The sequence below is a fragment of the Salvelinus sp. IW2-2015 genome, linkage group LG16 (assembly GCF_002910315.2).
Source record: "Salvelinus sp. IW2-2015 linkage group LG16, ASM291031v2, whole genome shotgun sequence".
Classification (NCBI taxonomy): domain Eukaryota; kingdom Metazoa; phylum Chordata; class Actinopteri; order Salmoniformes; family Salmonidae; genus Salvelinus; species Salvelinus sp. IW2-2015.
In genome coordinates this window covers 15,924,898-15,938,668 of record NC_036856.1, presented here as the reverse complement: position 1 = coordinate 15,938,668, position 13,771 = coordinate 15,924,898, and the positions used below count along the sequence as shown (strand labels likewise).

At 40.4% G+C, this 13,771-nt stretch overlaps 1 protein-coding gene across 4 annotated transcripts in view; it reads left to right on the top strand.

The window, feature by feature from the left end:
• The window catches only part of LOC111975535 (guanine nucleotide-binding protein subunit alpha-11), a 118,274-nt gene that overhangs the window by 38,516 nt on the left and 65,987 nt on the right, over window positions 1-13,771 (top strand). For 3 of the 4 annotated variants that reach the window (XM_024003857.3, XM_024003858.3, XM_024003859.2), the window contains exon 3: window positions 9,249-9,403. In XM_024003857.3, the coding sequence (XP_023859625.1) occupies window positions 9,249-9,403 (155 nt within the window). Of the gene's footprint in view, window positions 1-9,248; window positions 9,404-13,544; window positions 13,674-13,771 lie in introns of all 4 variants that reach the window. The other variant, XM_024003861.2, reaches the window with a different exon arrangement.

The window sequence follows — 13,771 nt, the reverse complement described above, 5'->3', positions numbered from 1 at the left end:
TCTAACTCATTTTACGTTATTTGAAAATTAAATCTTCTCCAAAATAAATCTTTTTTTAAACAAGCGATTATWATGAATTTAGAATTATATAAAAGCCCCTGGGATATTCTCAGATATATTATTAGCCCTTTTATTAGCAGGACAATATATATTAGTCATGGCTCCCGAGTCGCGCACAATGGGATTGCCTTGCCTTCAGCGGCTGTATCCATTGAAAGTGCGCGAGGTTCAAGGCACGATGGCAGGGGGCACGGGATGGGCCGCAGAGCCGCGCACAGAAGACGGACCTAGCCCATGGGGGGGTGGACCCCCACCCCGCCACACTGGGTAGCACAGAGCAACACTTTTAAGGGGCATTGCACTAATAATGGCGCTGACTAGGGAAATGTTCCCGCTGTTCTTAGTGCCAGTCTGCACGTTCAAATTAAAACAATGTAACTAATAATGGCTTTCGTTAATAAAATAATGATTAAAATACTCTTTCAAAATGCAGACGTTTATTTAGTTATGGATCCATAACGAATTACTATGGGAATAAATATCACTGAATTACTGAAATATTGGAACAAAGTTGTCTAATGAAGGTAAACAAATTGTTGCTTACTGGAAAYTACTCTTTCAAACACATGGTCACATTGTACAGCGCCATTTTGGCTATTAGCAGGTAGCTGGACAATCGACTTGCTTAGGGGGGAGAATTCTATTGTCAAATGTATTTCTAAGTTAGGTTGGCTGTATCACAACCGGCCGTGATTGGTTGCAATTTCAGTTTAAGCCAACCTTAAAGACAAAACAAATAATACCACAAGAAGTTTTATTATGTATCACATCCGACCGTGATTGGGAGTCCCATAGGACGGCGCACAATTGGCCCAACGTTTCTCTCCCTCTAAAAACAGAAAAATGTTTTGGCCTTCACAAATATTATTTTGGCCTTTATTCAGATTACAATCGCTCAAGTTGACGGCACAGTCATATAGCCAGGCACCTACATAAAGCTGAGTGACTCAGTCATTCATGACTTTGGATCAAAATAAAGAAGTACCAACATTCTTTCTGATAGTCTTTTAAAGAAATGTTTTGGTTATCCTGACCTGGACACCATGTACAGTATTGTAATAGGCCATAATGCGCTATTAGCAAGACAATATACTTTTCCCAACACTTTTCTGTATTTTGATACTTTGTGGATGGGGGCTCCCGCAGTGCAAACATATGCAGGTTCAACACCCGTGCCGGTTGTCACCGGGAGACCCGTGAGGTGGCTTTTGGTTTTAATTTAGAATCCTCCAATCCTCTATGTAATTATTGGCGGAGAGTCACGTCATATTTTTCCATATACTGTAGGCCTACATGAGTCACTAGTGTTGAGTAATGTGCTGTTAAGTGGTGCAGGTCTTATTTATTTAAAGAGCATATTGAAGTTAGAAGCAATAGGATTTGAAGCAATAGCCTACAACTATTTTAGCACCGTTTTGCGCTGCTCTGAGACAAGCATGGGGACTGGTCTTGATAAATCAATGAGATTTATTTTCACTGAATCTCCGTTTGGGTATTGGTTAGACTACAAATATACAATTATGGTGTGGAAATGTTATGCTCTTAGTGTAACCTTTTATTTAACTAAGCAAGTCAGTTAAAACCTCTTTGGGCTAGACGTGCCGCTAGCGACCCACCTCGACAACATCCGGTGAAATTGCAGAGCGCGAAATACTAAATTCGTAATACTAAACATTCATGAAAATACAAGTGTCTTACATAATTTAAAAGCCTAACTTCTTGTTAATCCAGCAGCTTCGTTAGATTTCAAAAACACTTTATGGTGAAAGCATACCATGCGATTATCTGTGGACAGTGCCCCGCATACATAAGCATTAACATTTTCCAACCAAGCAGATGCATCGCGGAAGTCAGAAATAGCGATAAAATAAATCCCTTACCTTTGAAGATCAGTTGCATAACAAATGGTCCTTTTGTTCGATAAAGTCCTTTATATCCCAAAAAAGTTAGTTTATTTGGCGCGCTTCATTCAATAATCCACCTGTTTCCCCTCGTTCAAAATGCATACAAAATGAATCCCAAACTTTACCAGTAAACTTGGTCCAAACATGTCAAACAACGTTCCTAATCAATCCTCAGGTACCCTAATATGTAAATAAACGATAAAATTTAAGACGGAAAATAGTATATTCAATACCAGGAAATAAATAACGAGGACCGCAAAACTCATTAACGCGCACCAAAAGACTAGAGTCCTTCTGAGTGACACTTAGAAAGAATACGAATACTTCATAAAAAAAAAAAACATCGAACAATTTCTAAAGACTGTTGACATCTAGTGGAAGCCATAGGAACTGCAATCTGGGTCCTAATAATTAGGCTTTCCCATAGAAAAGCATTGGATAGAAAAACATTGGAAAGTCCAATGACCTCAACAACATTGTCCTCAGGGTTTCGCCTGCCAAATCAGTTCTGTTATACTCACAGACATTATTTTAACAGTTTTAGAAACTTTAGTGTTTTCTATCCAATACTACCATGCATATGCATATCCTAGCTTCTGGGCCTGAGTAACAGGCAGTTTACTTTGGGCACCTCAGTCATCCAAACTTCTGAATACTGCCCCCTAGCCTTAAAAAGTTAAGAACAAATTATTATTTACAAGGACCGCTTATTCCTTCCTCCCCATCGTGGAATTGAACCCCGGTCTCCCGCGTGCCCACACGACACGGGGGATTCTTTAGCTAAATAGCCAAGTACTGTAGCCTGTCACGATGTACAGTGCCATAATTTCCGTTCCATCCTAACGGAAACCCAGTGTTTTTTTTGTTTTTCTTGGAATATTAACGCCATAATATTAATTAAATTAATTAAGCAAAATGTATTAGTCAGTCCCGTATACTATGTTCTTACAAAAAAGGGTTTAAATTCTCAAGTACAGACACTATTGAAGGCTATCAAATGCTTCTCAAAGATACCCTCTGGTGGTCAAACTAGCACTAACTAGCACTGGTACTAGCACTGGTACCAGTGGTTCACACTTAAATTACGTGCAATAGAATTCTGCGGCACCATGCAAGCTGCGCCGCAGTACGCTGCAACTTTTAAAGGACGAACCACTGTATGCGCTAGGAATGTGACAAATCGGCAATTTTTCTTAACGTTTAAACTGTTCCGTTAAAAATCATAAAATACCACGTGAATTCACAATGTAGCTGTGCTGCTGCAAGCAACGTTTTGGGTCTCACGGGCGTCCCTTTCAGATGGTTAAGCATTGCACCTGTACTACCATTAGTGTACCTCCATTCCAGCTTGTAAAGTTTGCTTTAGCTTCTCCAAGTATTGCCTTATAGAACTTTGCTGCTGTCGCTTGCTTTTCTCTGCCAATTTTCCAACTGTTAACGACGATGACGTAGTGGTGGAGAGTCTAATCCAAAATAATTGATTCCTCAACTCCTTGCACATCGACTGACAGTGTTGACTCCTATTTCTAAGCTTCAAGAATCGACTCCTCAGATTCAGTATTTTTGAAATAGAGGAGACTGATTTATATACAGTGCCTTCACTCCCCTTGACTTTTTTCACATTTTGTTGTTACAGCTTGAATGTAAAAATAATTMAAATGAGATTTCTTGTCACTGGCCAAAACAGTACCCTATCATGTCAAAGTGGAATTATGTTTTTAGAAATGTTTACAAATTAATATAAAAATGAAAAGCTGACATTTCTAGAGTCAAGTATTCAACCTCTTTGTTACGGCAAGCCTAAAAATGTGCTTAACTAGTCACATAATCAGTTGCGTGGACTCACTCTGCAATAATAGTGTTTAACATGATTTTGAATGGATACTTTATCTCTGTACCCACACACATACAATTATCTAAGGTCCTTCAGTCAAGCAGTGAATTTCAAACACAGATTCAACCACAAAAGACCAGGGAGGTTTTCCAATGCCTCCTAAAGAAGGGACCTATTGGTAGATGGGTATACATAAACAAAGAAGCCATTGAATATCCCTTTTTAGCATGGCAAAGTTATTAATCACTCTTTGGATAATGTATCAATACACCCAGTCACTTCAAAGATACATGTGTCCTCCCTAATTCAGTTGCTGGAGAGAAAGGAAATGCTCAGGGATTTCACCATGAGGCCAATGGTGACTTTAAAACAGTTACAGAGTTGAATGGCTGTGATGGGAGAACTGGGGATGGATCAACAACATTGTAGTTACTCCACAATACTATATTTAAAAGAAGGATACAAATATTCCAAAATATGCATTGTGTTTGCGACAAGGCACTAAAGTAATATTGCAAAAAATGTTGCAAAGCAATTCACTTTTTGTTCCTGAATACAAAGTGTTATGTTTAGGGCAAATCCAATACATTACTGAGTAACACTCTCCATATTTTCAAGCATAGTGGTGGCTGCATCATTTAATGGGTATGCTTGTAATCGTTAAGGACTGGGGAGTTTTTCAGGATAAAAAAAAGCGGGATGGAGCTAAGCACAGGCAAAATCCTAGACGAAAACCTGGTTCCGTCTGCTTTCCACCAGACACTGAGATGAATTCACCTTTCAGCAGGATAATAACCTAAAACACAAGGCCAAATCTACACTGGAGTTACTTACCAAGAAGACAGTGAATGTTCCTGATTGGCCTAGTTAGTGTTGACTTAAATCTACTTCAAAATCTATGGAAAGACCTGAAAAAAGGGTCTAGCAGTGATCAACAACTAATTGGACAAAGCTCGAAGAATTTTGAAAAGAATAGTGTTGCACAATCCAGGTGTGGAAAACCTTTACTTACCCAGAAAGACGCACAGCTGTAATCGCTGCCAAAGTGTTGACTCGGAGATGTGAATACTTATGTAAATTAGATATTTCAGTATTTCATTTTCAATACCTTTGCAAAAATTTCTAAAGACATGTTTCCACTTTGTCATTATGGGGTATTGTGTTTAGAAGGGTAAGAAATTAAGTTAATCCATTTTGAATTCAGGCTGTAACACAATAGGGATTAAGACGAGGGGTATGAATACTTTCTGAAGGGACTGTAAATGTACATCTAATCATTTGCCTATTTTTGTTCATATCTAATCAGAACTAGCAGCACGGGAATAGCCATATTTCCCACTGGGTAAAAGACTAGTGGGGTTTTGCAATCCCTCCTTGGGTTAATCTAATTGTGTTCCGACCGGCTAACTTCTCTTTCTGGAACTCAGAGAAAGAAACACACACTGAGCAAGCGAAACACATGCAGGCCGCTGGTGATGCCAATCAGGGTTAAGTGTGTTGCTCAAAGGCACATTGACAAATTTTCTCACCTTGCTGGCTATGGTATACGAACCAGCGAATTTTCCAGTGTCATGACGTGGCCCTTTCTGGGTATAGATCATGGCACCCCCCCTCTCTCACACACTCACTCACAGATTCTGTTATCTCAGGTCATAAATTCCTGGAGGAGACTCTCTTCCCCCCCCCATGCAGAAGGAGACGCATAGAGAGAACAAAGGATTTCACATGGCGAACTCCTAAATCCCCAAAATGGGGATTTGATACAAAATGTCCACATGTGGGAATGGTCAGTAGACACTTAAGGGACGGGTATGACGAGTGTGTTTCATTTGGTGACCTCAGAGGACAGGAAACARGCATAACTTCTCTAGGGTAGGGGGCAGCATTCGGAATTTTGGATGAAAAGCATGCCAAAATTAAACTGCCAGCTACTCATCCCCAGAAGATAAGATATGCATATTATTAGTAGATTTGGATAGAAAACACTCTGAAGTTTCTAATACTGTTTGAATGATGTCTGTGAGTATAACAGAACTTATTTAGCAGGCGAAACCCCGAGGACAAACCATTCAGATTTTTGTTGTTGTTGAGGTCACTCTCTTTTCAATGGATTTTCATTGGGAATCCAGATTTCTAAGGGACCTTCTTGCAGTTCCTACCGCTTCCACTGGATGTCAGTCTTTAGAAATTGGTTGAAGTTATTCCTTTGTGTAATGAAGAAGTACGGCCATCTTGAACGAGGGTCACTCGAAGTATCCTGTTTGTTAGAGGCGCGTGACCAGAAAGCTAGCTACAGTTTGTTTTAATCCTGTATTGAACACAGATCATCCCATCTTCAATTTTATCGATTATTTACGTTAAATACCTAAAGTTGTATTACAACTACAAGTAGTTTGGAATGTTTTGGCAAAGTTTACAGGTAACCTTTGAGATATTTTGTAGTCACGTTTCACAAGTTGGAACCGTTGTTTTTCTGGATCAAACGCCCCAAATAAATGGACATTTTGGATATATATCGACGGAATTAATCGAACAAAAGGACCATTTGTGACGTTTATGGGACATATTGGAGTGCCAAAAACAGAAGCTCGTCAAAGGTAAGGCATGAATTTTATTTTTATTTCTGCGTTTTGTCACGCCTGCAGGGTTGAAATATGCTTCTCTCTCTTTGTTTACTATGGTGCTAACTCAGATAATAGCATAATTTGCTTTCGCCGAAAAGCCCATTTGAATTCTGATATGTTGGCTGGATTCACAACCAGTGTAGCTTTAATTTGGTATCTTTCATGTGTGATTTAATGAAAGTTAGATTTTTATAGTAATTTATTTGAATTTGGCACTCTGCATTTTCTCTGGCTTTTGGCCAAGTGAGACAGTAGCGTCCCGCCTAAACTCAGATTTTTGGATATAAATATGAACTTTACCGAACAAAACATACATGTATTGTGTAACATGAAGTCCTATGAGTGTCATCTGATGAAGATCATCAAAGGTTAGTGATTCATTTTATCTCTTTCTGCTTTTTGTTACTCCTCTCTTTGGCTGGAAAAATGGCTGTCTTTTTCTGTGACTTGGCTCTGACCTAACATAATCGTTTGGTGTGTTTTTGTCGTGAAACCTTTTTGAAATTGGACACAGTGGCTGGATTTACAACAAGTGTATCTTTAAAATGGTGTAAAATACTTCTATGTTTGAGGAATTTAAATTATGGGATTTCTGTTTTGAATTTGGCGCACTGCAGTTTCACTGGCTGTTGACGAGGTGGGACGCTAGGGTCCCACATACCCTAGAGAAGTTAACTATATCTCTGATTATGTACATTTCTCAATTATGGGGTTTGCATCTAATTCTTGTATAAAATGAATGAGTAAAGATGAAACTATTTGTGAAATTATATAAGGTGATGTTAAACCTTTAATGAAAGAGAATTGTATTCCCTTTGAAGTTTAACTAAGTCATTGGCCCTCCCCCGTGAGCACAGACATGATCTGGCGTCATTTACTATTGTTACGTCTAAAACCCCCTCCTGAGGAAATCCTCTTCAGACCACGCGTACCATAGACACCGAGGGGGCAAAGGTTGAGTTTAGACCACAAAACCCTCAGTATAAGCTAAGGTTGAAATGGTTGTTTAATTCCTAACCATACCACGTGGAGCATTGGCTACACGGCTGGAAATGGTTGACTATCGATCCCTACAGAATAAGAGCAAATCTTAGATCATAATTACTAGTCTGCAGCTAGAAATTATGTCAACCTGGGATATGAAGACCGACAACCGCCGAAATACCTATTCTATGAGAACATTTCGGAACGGTACTCTGAAGTATCCATTCTAACCACAAAATACTTTGATCTTCAGGGAAGCAGAGAGAGAGACTCGGATGAACTCTCCAAAAGAAGGATTGACGATTCTAACAGATCACGATGACACAGTCGGCGTAAATATATATTGATTGCAACTATTCCCGAATGAGTGAGCGTTCATGTGCAAAGGATTAGCATTTCAATTAATATAATTATCAACTGTGTAGTGACTCCTTTTGTCTTTCCTGCCCTTTTCAGTCCACACCCACTTCCCTTTATCCACCAAGCCGTCATATCGGCTTAGCCCACTAGGGAACCTCCCCTATCATTTCCTTGTAACCCTAACATTTGTTTGTTTATGCATTTCTGTGATTGGTTAGTTAGTAAATAAATGATTAAACCAATTTGGTGTATGGATGATTTATAGTAAAGGCTAGGTTCGTGCAGATAACCAACAATTTACGACGTTTGGAATGAGACTAACGTGAGGTAAAGAATAATTCATTAATAAGAAGACTAATTGATCAGATATTAAAATATCGGAAGAGTTATATTAGGAAAATTATAACTTTTTAAATCGGAAGATTTTCGTTGGTGCCCCGACTTCCTAGTTAATTACATTTACATGATTAGTTTAATCACGTAATAATAATTACAGAGAATTGATTTGATAAAAGAACTGTCTTTAATGATGCCAAAGACGATACCAGGGATTAGTTGCCGTGCTTTCGAGAACACAATCATAGCGAGCTAGCAAGGGACGGAGGGGAGGGGCACTGTATAGGCAGGTCGGCCAGCATGCAGAACCGTGCACTAGGCCTATCGGTTGACAATCAAAACCTGTATCTCTCAATGGAATGCTGTATCGCACAATTTCTTGGCTTGCAATGTCTCGCAACTTCCGTAAAACAGGGGCTAGGATATTCTACACGCAACAGACCAAAGACTGAACAAACACTTGCATCATTAGCAAAGCGAGAGAGCATGTGAATCAGTGTGACTGAGGAAAAGTGGGCATGCAGAAAGAACCATGTCTTGGTAATCTGTATCTTGCAATGTATTTGTCTTGCATGCCTCGCAAATTCACCAAAGAGGCGTAGGCCATGAATACTCCACCAAAATTAGCTACAGACTACTAACTTCTGGCATTGTCTGAATTCCCATCCACTCATAGGACAGCTAACTGGCAAATGTTATTGGCTGGCAATCTCAGCATTGAATTGTCCAGCCACATCTTATATGTCTGCATCATCAAATGCAAACCAAATACACCATAAAAGTGCTGTAAACAATGCCATAAAACATAATGGACTGTACTCCAAAATGTTCTGTCCTGGTAAGGATGCTAAATCACTGCTTAGGAGAAGCCTGGATGTTTCGACTGAAAGACTAGTCTGTCTAGCCCTAAATCATATCGAGAACATTCTGTCAGTATAACAACCTTATCTTCCCTTAACATCACTGTTGAAGCAAAGAATAGGAAGTGATATGTCCCAACTTGTACTGTATACTTTCGATCTGAATAAAGATATTACTAAATTATTGTGGAATACTGTTACAGTAAATGTGGGTGACGCTTTCCGCCATCCACCATTCCTTCCGTGTTTCTGACCTGTTGTCATCTTTCCCCTGTTCCTCCCTCAGTCCAACGCACTGCTGGTGCGCGAGGTGGACGTGGAGAAGGTGTGTTCTTTTGAACAGCCCTACATCAGTGCAATAAAGATGCTGTGGACAGACCCTGGCATCCAGGAGGCCTATGACCGTAGGCGTGAATATCAGCTCTCGGACTCCACCAAATAGTAAGTCTACTCCTGGCATACACACAGCTGCTACAGTGGTTTGAGAAGAGTTAGAATGAGAGAGATTGAAAATGTTTTTATTTATTTTTAAGTTGAGTTATCACAGTAGTGAATATCATCTGTCTGATAAATACAGTGCCTTGCAAAAGTATTCACCCCCTTGGCGGTTTTCCTCTTGTATTACAAACTGTAATTTGAATGGATTTTTATTTGGATTTTATGTAATGGACATATACAAAATAGTTCAAATTGGTGAAGTGAAATGACAACAATAAAATAAATAAAATAAAATAAACTGAAAACTGTTGCGTGCATATTTATTCACCCCCTTTGCTATGAAGCCCCTAAATAAGATCTGGTGCAACCAATTACCTTCAGAAGTCACATAATTAGTTAGATTGTACACAACTTTATTGGACTTTATTTAAGTGTCACATGATCTCAGTATATATACACCAGTTCCGAAAGGCCCCATAGTCTGCAACACCACCAAGCAAGGGGCACCACCAAGCAAGGGGCACCACCAAGCAAGGGGCACCACCAAGCAAGGGGCACCACCAAGCAAGGGACACCACCAAGCAAGCGGCACCCATGAAGATCAAGGACCTCTCCAAAACAGGTCAGGGACAAAGTTGTGGAGAAGTACAGATCAGGGTTGGGCTATAAAAAAATCTCAAACTTTGAACATCCCACGGCGCACCATTAAATCCATTATTAAAAAATMGAAAGAATATGGCAACACAACAAACCTGCCAAGTGAGGGCTGCCCACCAAAACTCACAGACCAGGCAAGGAGGGCATTAATCAGAGGCAACAAAGAGACCAAAGATAACCCTGAAGGAGCTACAAAGCTCCACAGTGGAGATTGGTTTATCTGTCCATAGGACCACTTTAAGCTGTACACTCCACAGAGCTGGGCTTTACGGAAGAGTGGCCAGAAAAAAAGCAATTTCTTAAAGAAAAAAAATAAGCAAACACGTTTGGTGTTTGCCAAAAGGCTTGTGGGAGACTCCCCAAACAACATATGGAAGAAGGTACTCTGGTCAGAAGAAACAAAAATGTAGCTTTTTGCCCATAAAGGAAAACGCTATGTCTGGTGCAGACCCAGCACCTCTCATCACCCCGAGAACACCATCCCCACAGTGAAGCATGGTGGTGGCACCAGCATGCTGTGGGGATGTTTTTCATTGGCAGGGACTGGGAAACTGGTCAGAATTGAAGGAATGATGGATGGCGTTAAATACATGGAAAATCTTGAGGGAAACCTGTTTGTCTTCCAGAGATTTGAGACTGGGACGGAGGTTCGCCTTCCAGCAGGACAATGACCCTAAGCATACTGCTAAAGCAACACTTGAGTGGTTTAAGGGGAAACATTTAAATGTCTTGGAATGGCCTTGTTAAAGCCCAGACTTCCATCCAATTGAGAATCTGTGGTATGATTTTAAAGATTACTGTACACCAGCAGAACCCATCCAACTTGAAGGATCTGGAGCAGTTTTGCCTTGAAGAATGAGCAAAAATCCCAGTGGCTAGATGTGCCAAGCTTATAGAGACATACCCCAAGAGACTTGCAGCTGTAATTGCTGCAAAAGGTGACTCTACAATGTATTGACTTTAGGGGGTTAATAGTTATGCACACAAGTTTTCTGTGTTTTTGTCTCATTTCTTGCTTATTTCTCAAGAAAAAATATTTTGCGTCTTCAAAGTGTTGTGTAAATCAAATGATACAACCCCCCCCAAAAAATATTTTAATTTCAGGTTGTAAGGCAACAAAATAGGAAAAATGCCAAGGGGGTGAATACTTTCGCAAGCCACTTTAGTGGGTCGAGAAATTGAAAGTGAGGGAGACAGAAAAACAATGAGAGATGGAAAGAGAGAACAGACGGCAACATTTCTCATCCTGCTCCACCTTAGTTCTATTTGAACTAACCTATGGAGGCCCAAGTGCCATGTTTGTTATGTAGATGTAGGTCAGGATTTATTCAGCCCTAAAAGACAAAGTAAGTAAAATMACTCACAGTCAATGTAGTGATTAGACTACTCTATATTTGTATGACTCTGAAAATGTTATCAGGAGTCAGGACTGTAAAAATGAACCCAAATGTTTTTTTACAAGTACCATTTTAGGATGTTATGTTACTTGACCCTAAAGACGTGTGATTTAACTGTCATGTTTTTAGCTACTAGTCATCTTCCGTTTAACATTTTCTCCCCAAACTACGATTAGTGGTGATTGTTACAAACCAAAACTGCCTATTGTTAGTTCATGGAGGAGTACATTACCTGCCAGGTTACTTGATAGTGTTATCAGGTCTTGTCTTTATTCAGCTTCATCACACTGTGAACTATGAACCTGAGTGCCAATCTGTCTGCTCTAGCCAGCTTAATGTTGTTATGGTAAGGCAGCCATGTAGCCTTGTTGAATGCAGAAATGGTCTGGCACCTAGGTTTGTGTGAAGTATTATAGCTACTAACACAGTTTGTTTAGAAATGTATGTGTACAGTGCATACGGAAAGTATTCAGACCCCTTGACTTTTTCCGCATTTTGTTACGTTACAGCCTTAATCTAAAATGGATTTTAAAAATGTTTCCCTCATTAATCTACTATACACAATACACCATAATGACAACGCAAAAACGTGTTTTTAGAAGTTTTTGCAAATATAAATTTAAAAAAATGAAATATAACATTTACATAAGTATTCAGACCCTTTACTCAGTACTTTATTGAAGCACCTTGGGCAGCGATTACAGCCTTGAGTCTTCTTGGGTATGATGCTACAAGCTTTGCACATATGTATTTGGGGAGTTACTCCCATTCTTCTCTGTAGATTCTCTTAAGCTCTGTCAGGTTTGATGTGGAGCGTTGCTACACGGCTCTTTTCAGGTCTCTCCAGAGATGTTAGATCGGGTTCAAGTCCGGGCTCTGGCTGGGCAACTCAAGGACATTGAGAGACTTGTCCCAAAGCCACTCCTGTCTTGGCTGTGTGCTTAGGGTCATTGACTTGTTGGAAGATTAACCTTCTCCCTAGTCTGAGGTCCTGAGTGCTCTGGAGTAAGTTTTCATCAAGGATCTTTCTACTTCCCTCAATCCTGACAAGTCTCCCAGTCCCTGCTGCTGAAAAACATCCCCACAACATGCTGCCATGCTACACCGTAGGGATGGTGACAGGTTTCCTCCAGACGTGGCGCTTAGGGTTCAATCTTGGTTTCATCAACCAGAGAATCTTGTTTTCTCATGGTCTGAGAGCCTTTAGGTGCCTTTTTTCAAACTCCAAGTGGGCTGTTGTGCTGTTTACTTAGGAGTCGCTTCCATCTGGCCACTCTACCATAAAGGCCTGTTTTGGTGGAGTGCTGCAGAGATGGTTGTCCTTCTGGAAGGCTCTTCCATCTCCACAGAGGAACTCTGTCAGAGTGACCATCGGGTTATTGGTCACCTCCCTGACCAATGCCCTTCTCAAACGATTGCTCAGTTTGGCCGGGTGGCCAGCTCTAGGAAGAGTCTTGGTGGTTTCAAACTTCTTCCATTTAAGATTGGAGGCCACTGTTCTTGTGGACCTTTAATGCTGCAGACATTTTTGGTACTTCCCCAGACCTGTTTCTCGACAATCCTGTCTCAGAGCTCTACAGGACAATTCCTTCGACCTTATGGCTTGGTTTTTGCTCTGACATGCACTGTCAGCTGTGGGACCTTTATAAAGACAGGTGTGTGCGCCTTTCCAAATTATGTCCAATCAATTGAATTTACCGCAGGTGGACTCCAAGTTGTAGAAACATCTCAAGGATGATCACTGGAAACAGGATGCACATGAGCTCAATTTCGAGTCTCATAGCAAAGGGTCTGAATACTTATGTAAAGGTGTTTCTGTTTTTTATTTTTAATACATTTGCCAAAATTTCTAAACCTGTTTTCGCTTAGTTATTATGGGGAATTGTGTGTATATTGAGGAAAATGTGTAATTTCATTCATTTTAGAATAAGGCTGTAATGTAACAAAATGTGGAAAAAGTCTGAATTTGCTGTGTGTAGTTCTGTGTGCATGAGAAAGAGATGGTGTGTATGCCTGTTTGTATGCATGTGTGCAGGTGATTTGTGCAGCATCAGGCACACACGTGTGATGTGTCCCACTTCATTCCACAGTTACCTTACAGATTTAGAGCGAATAGTGACCACGGGGTACGTGCCCACTCAGCAGGATGTGCTGCGGGTTCGAGTGCCCACTACTGGCATCATTGAGTACCCTTTTGACCTGGAGAATGTAATCTTCAGGTACTGGTGTGAAGTGCTGCCTCTACCTCGCCACTGTACTGTCTACACCGCCTGCCACTGCTGCTGGCTGCACAGCCCTGGGTCATGGTAGCACACTC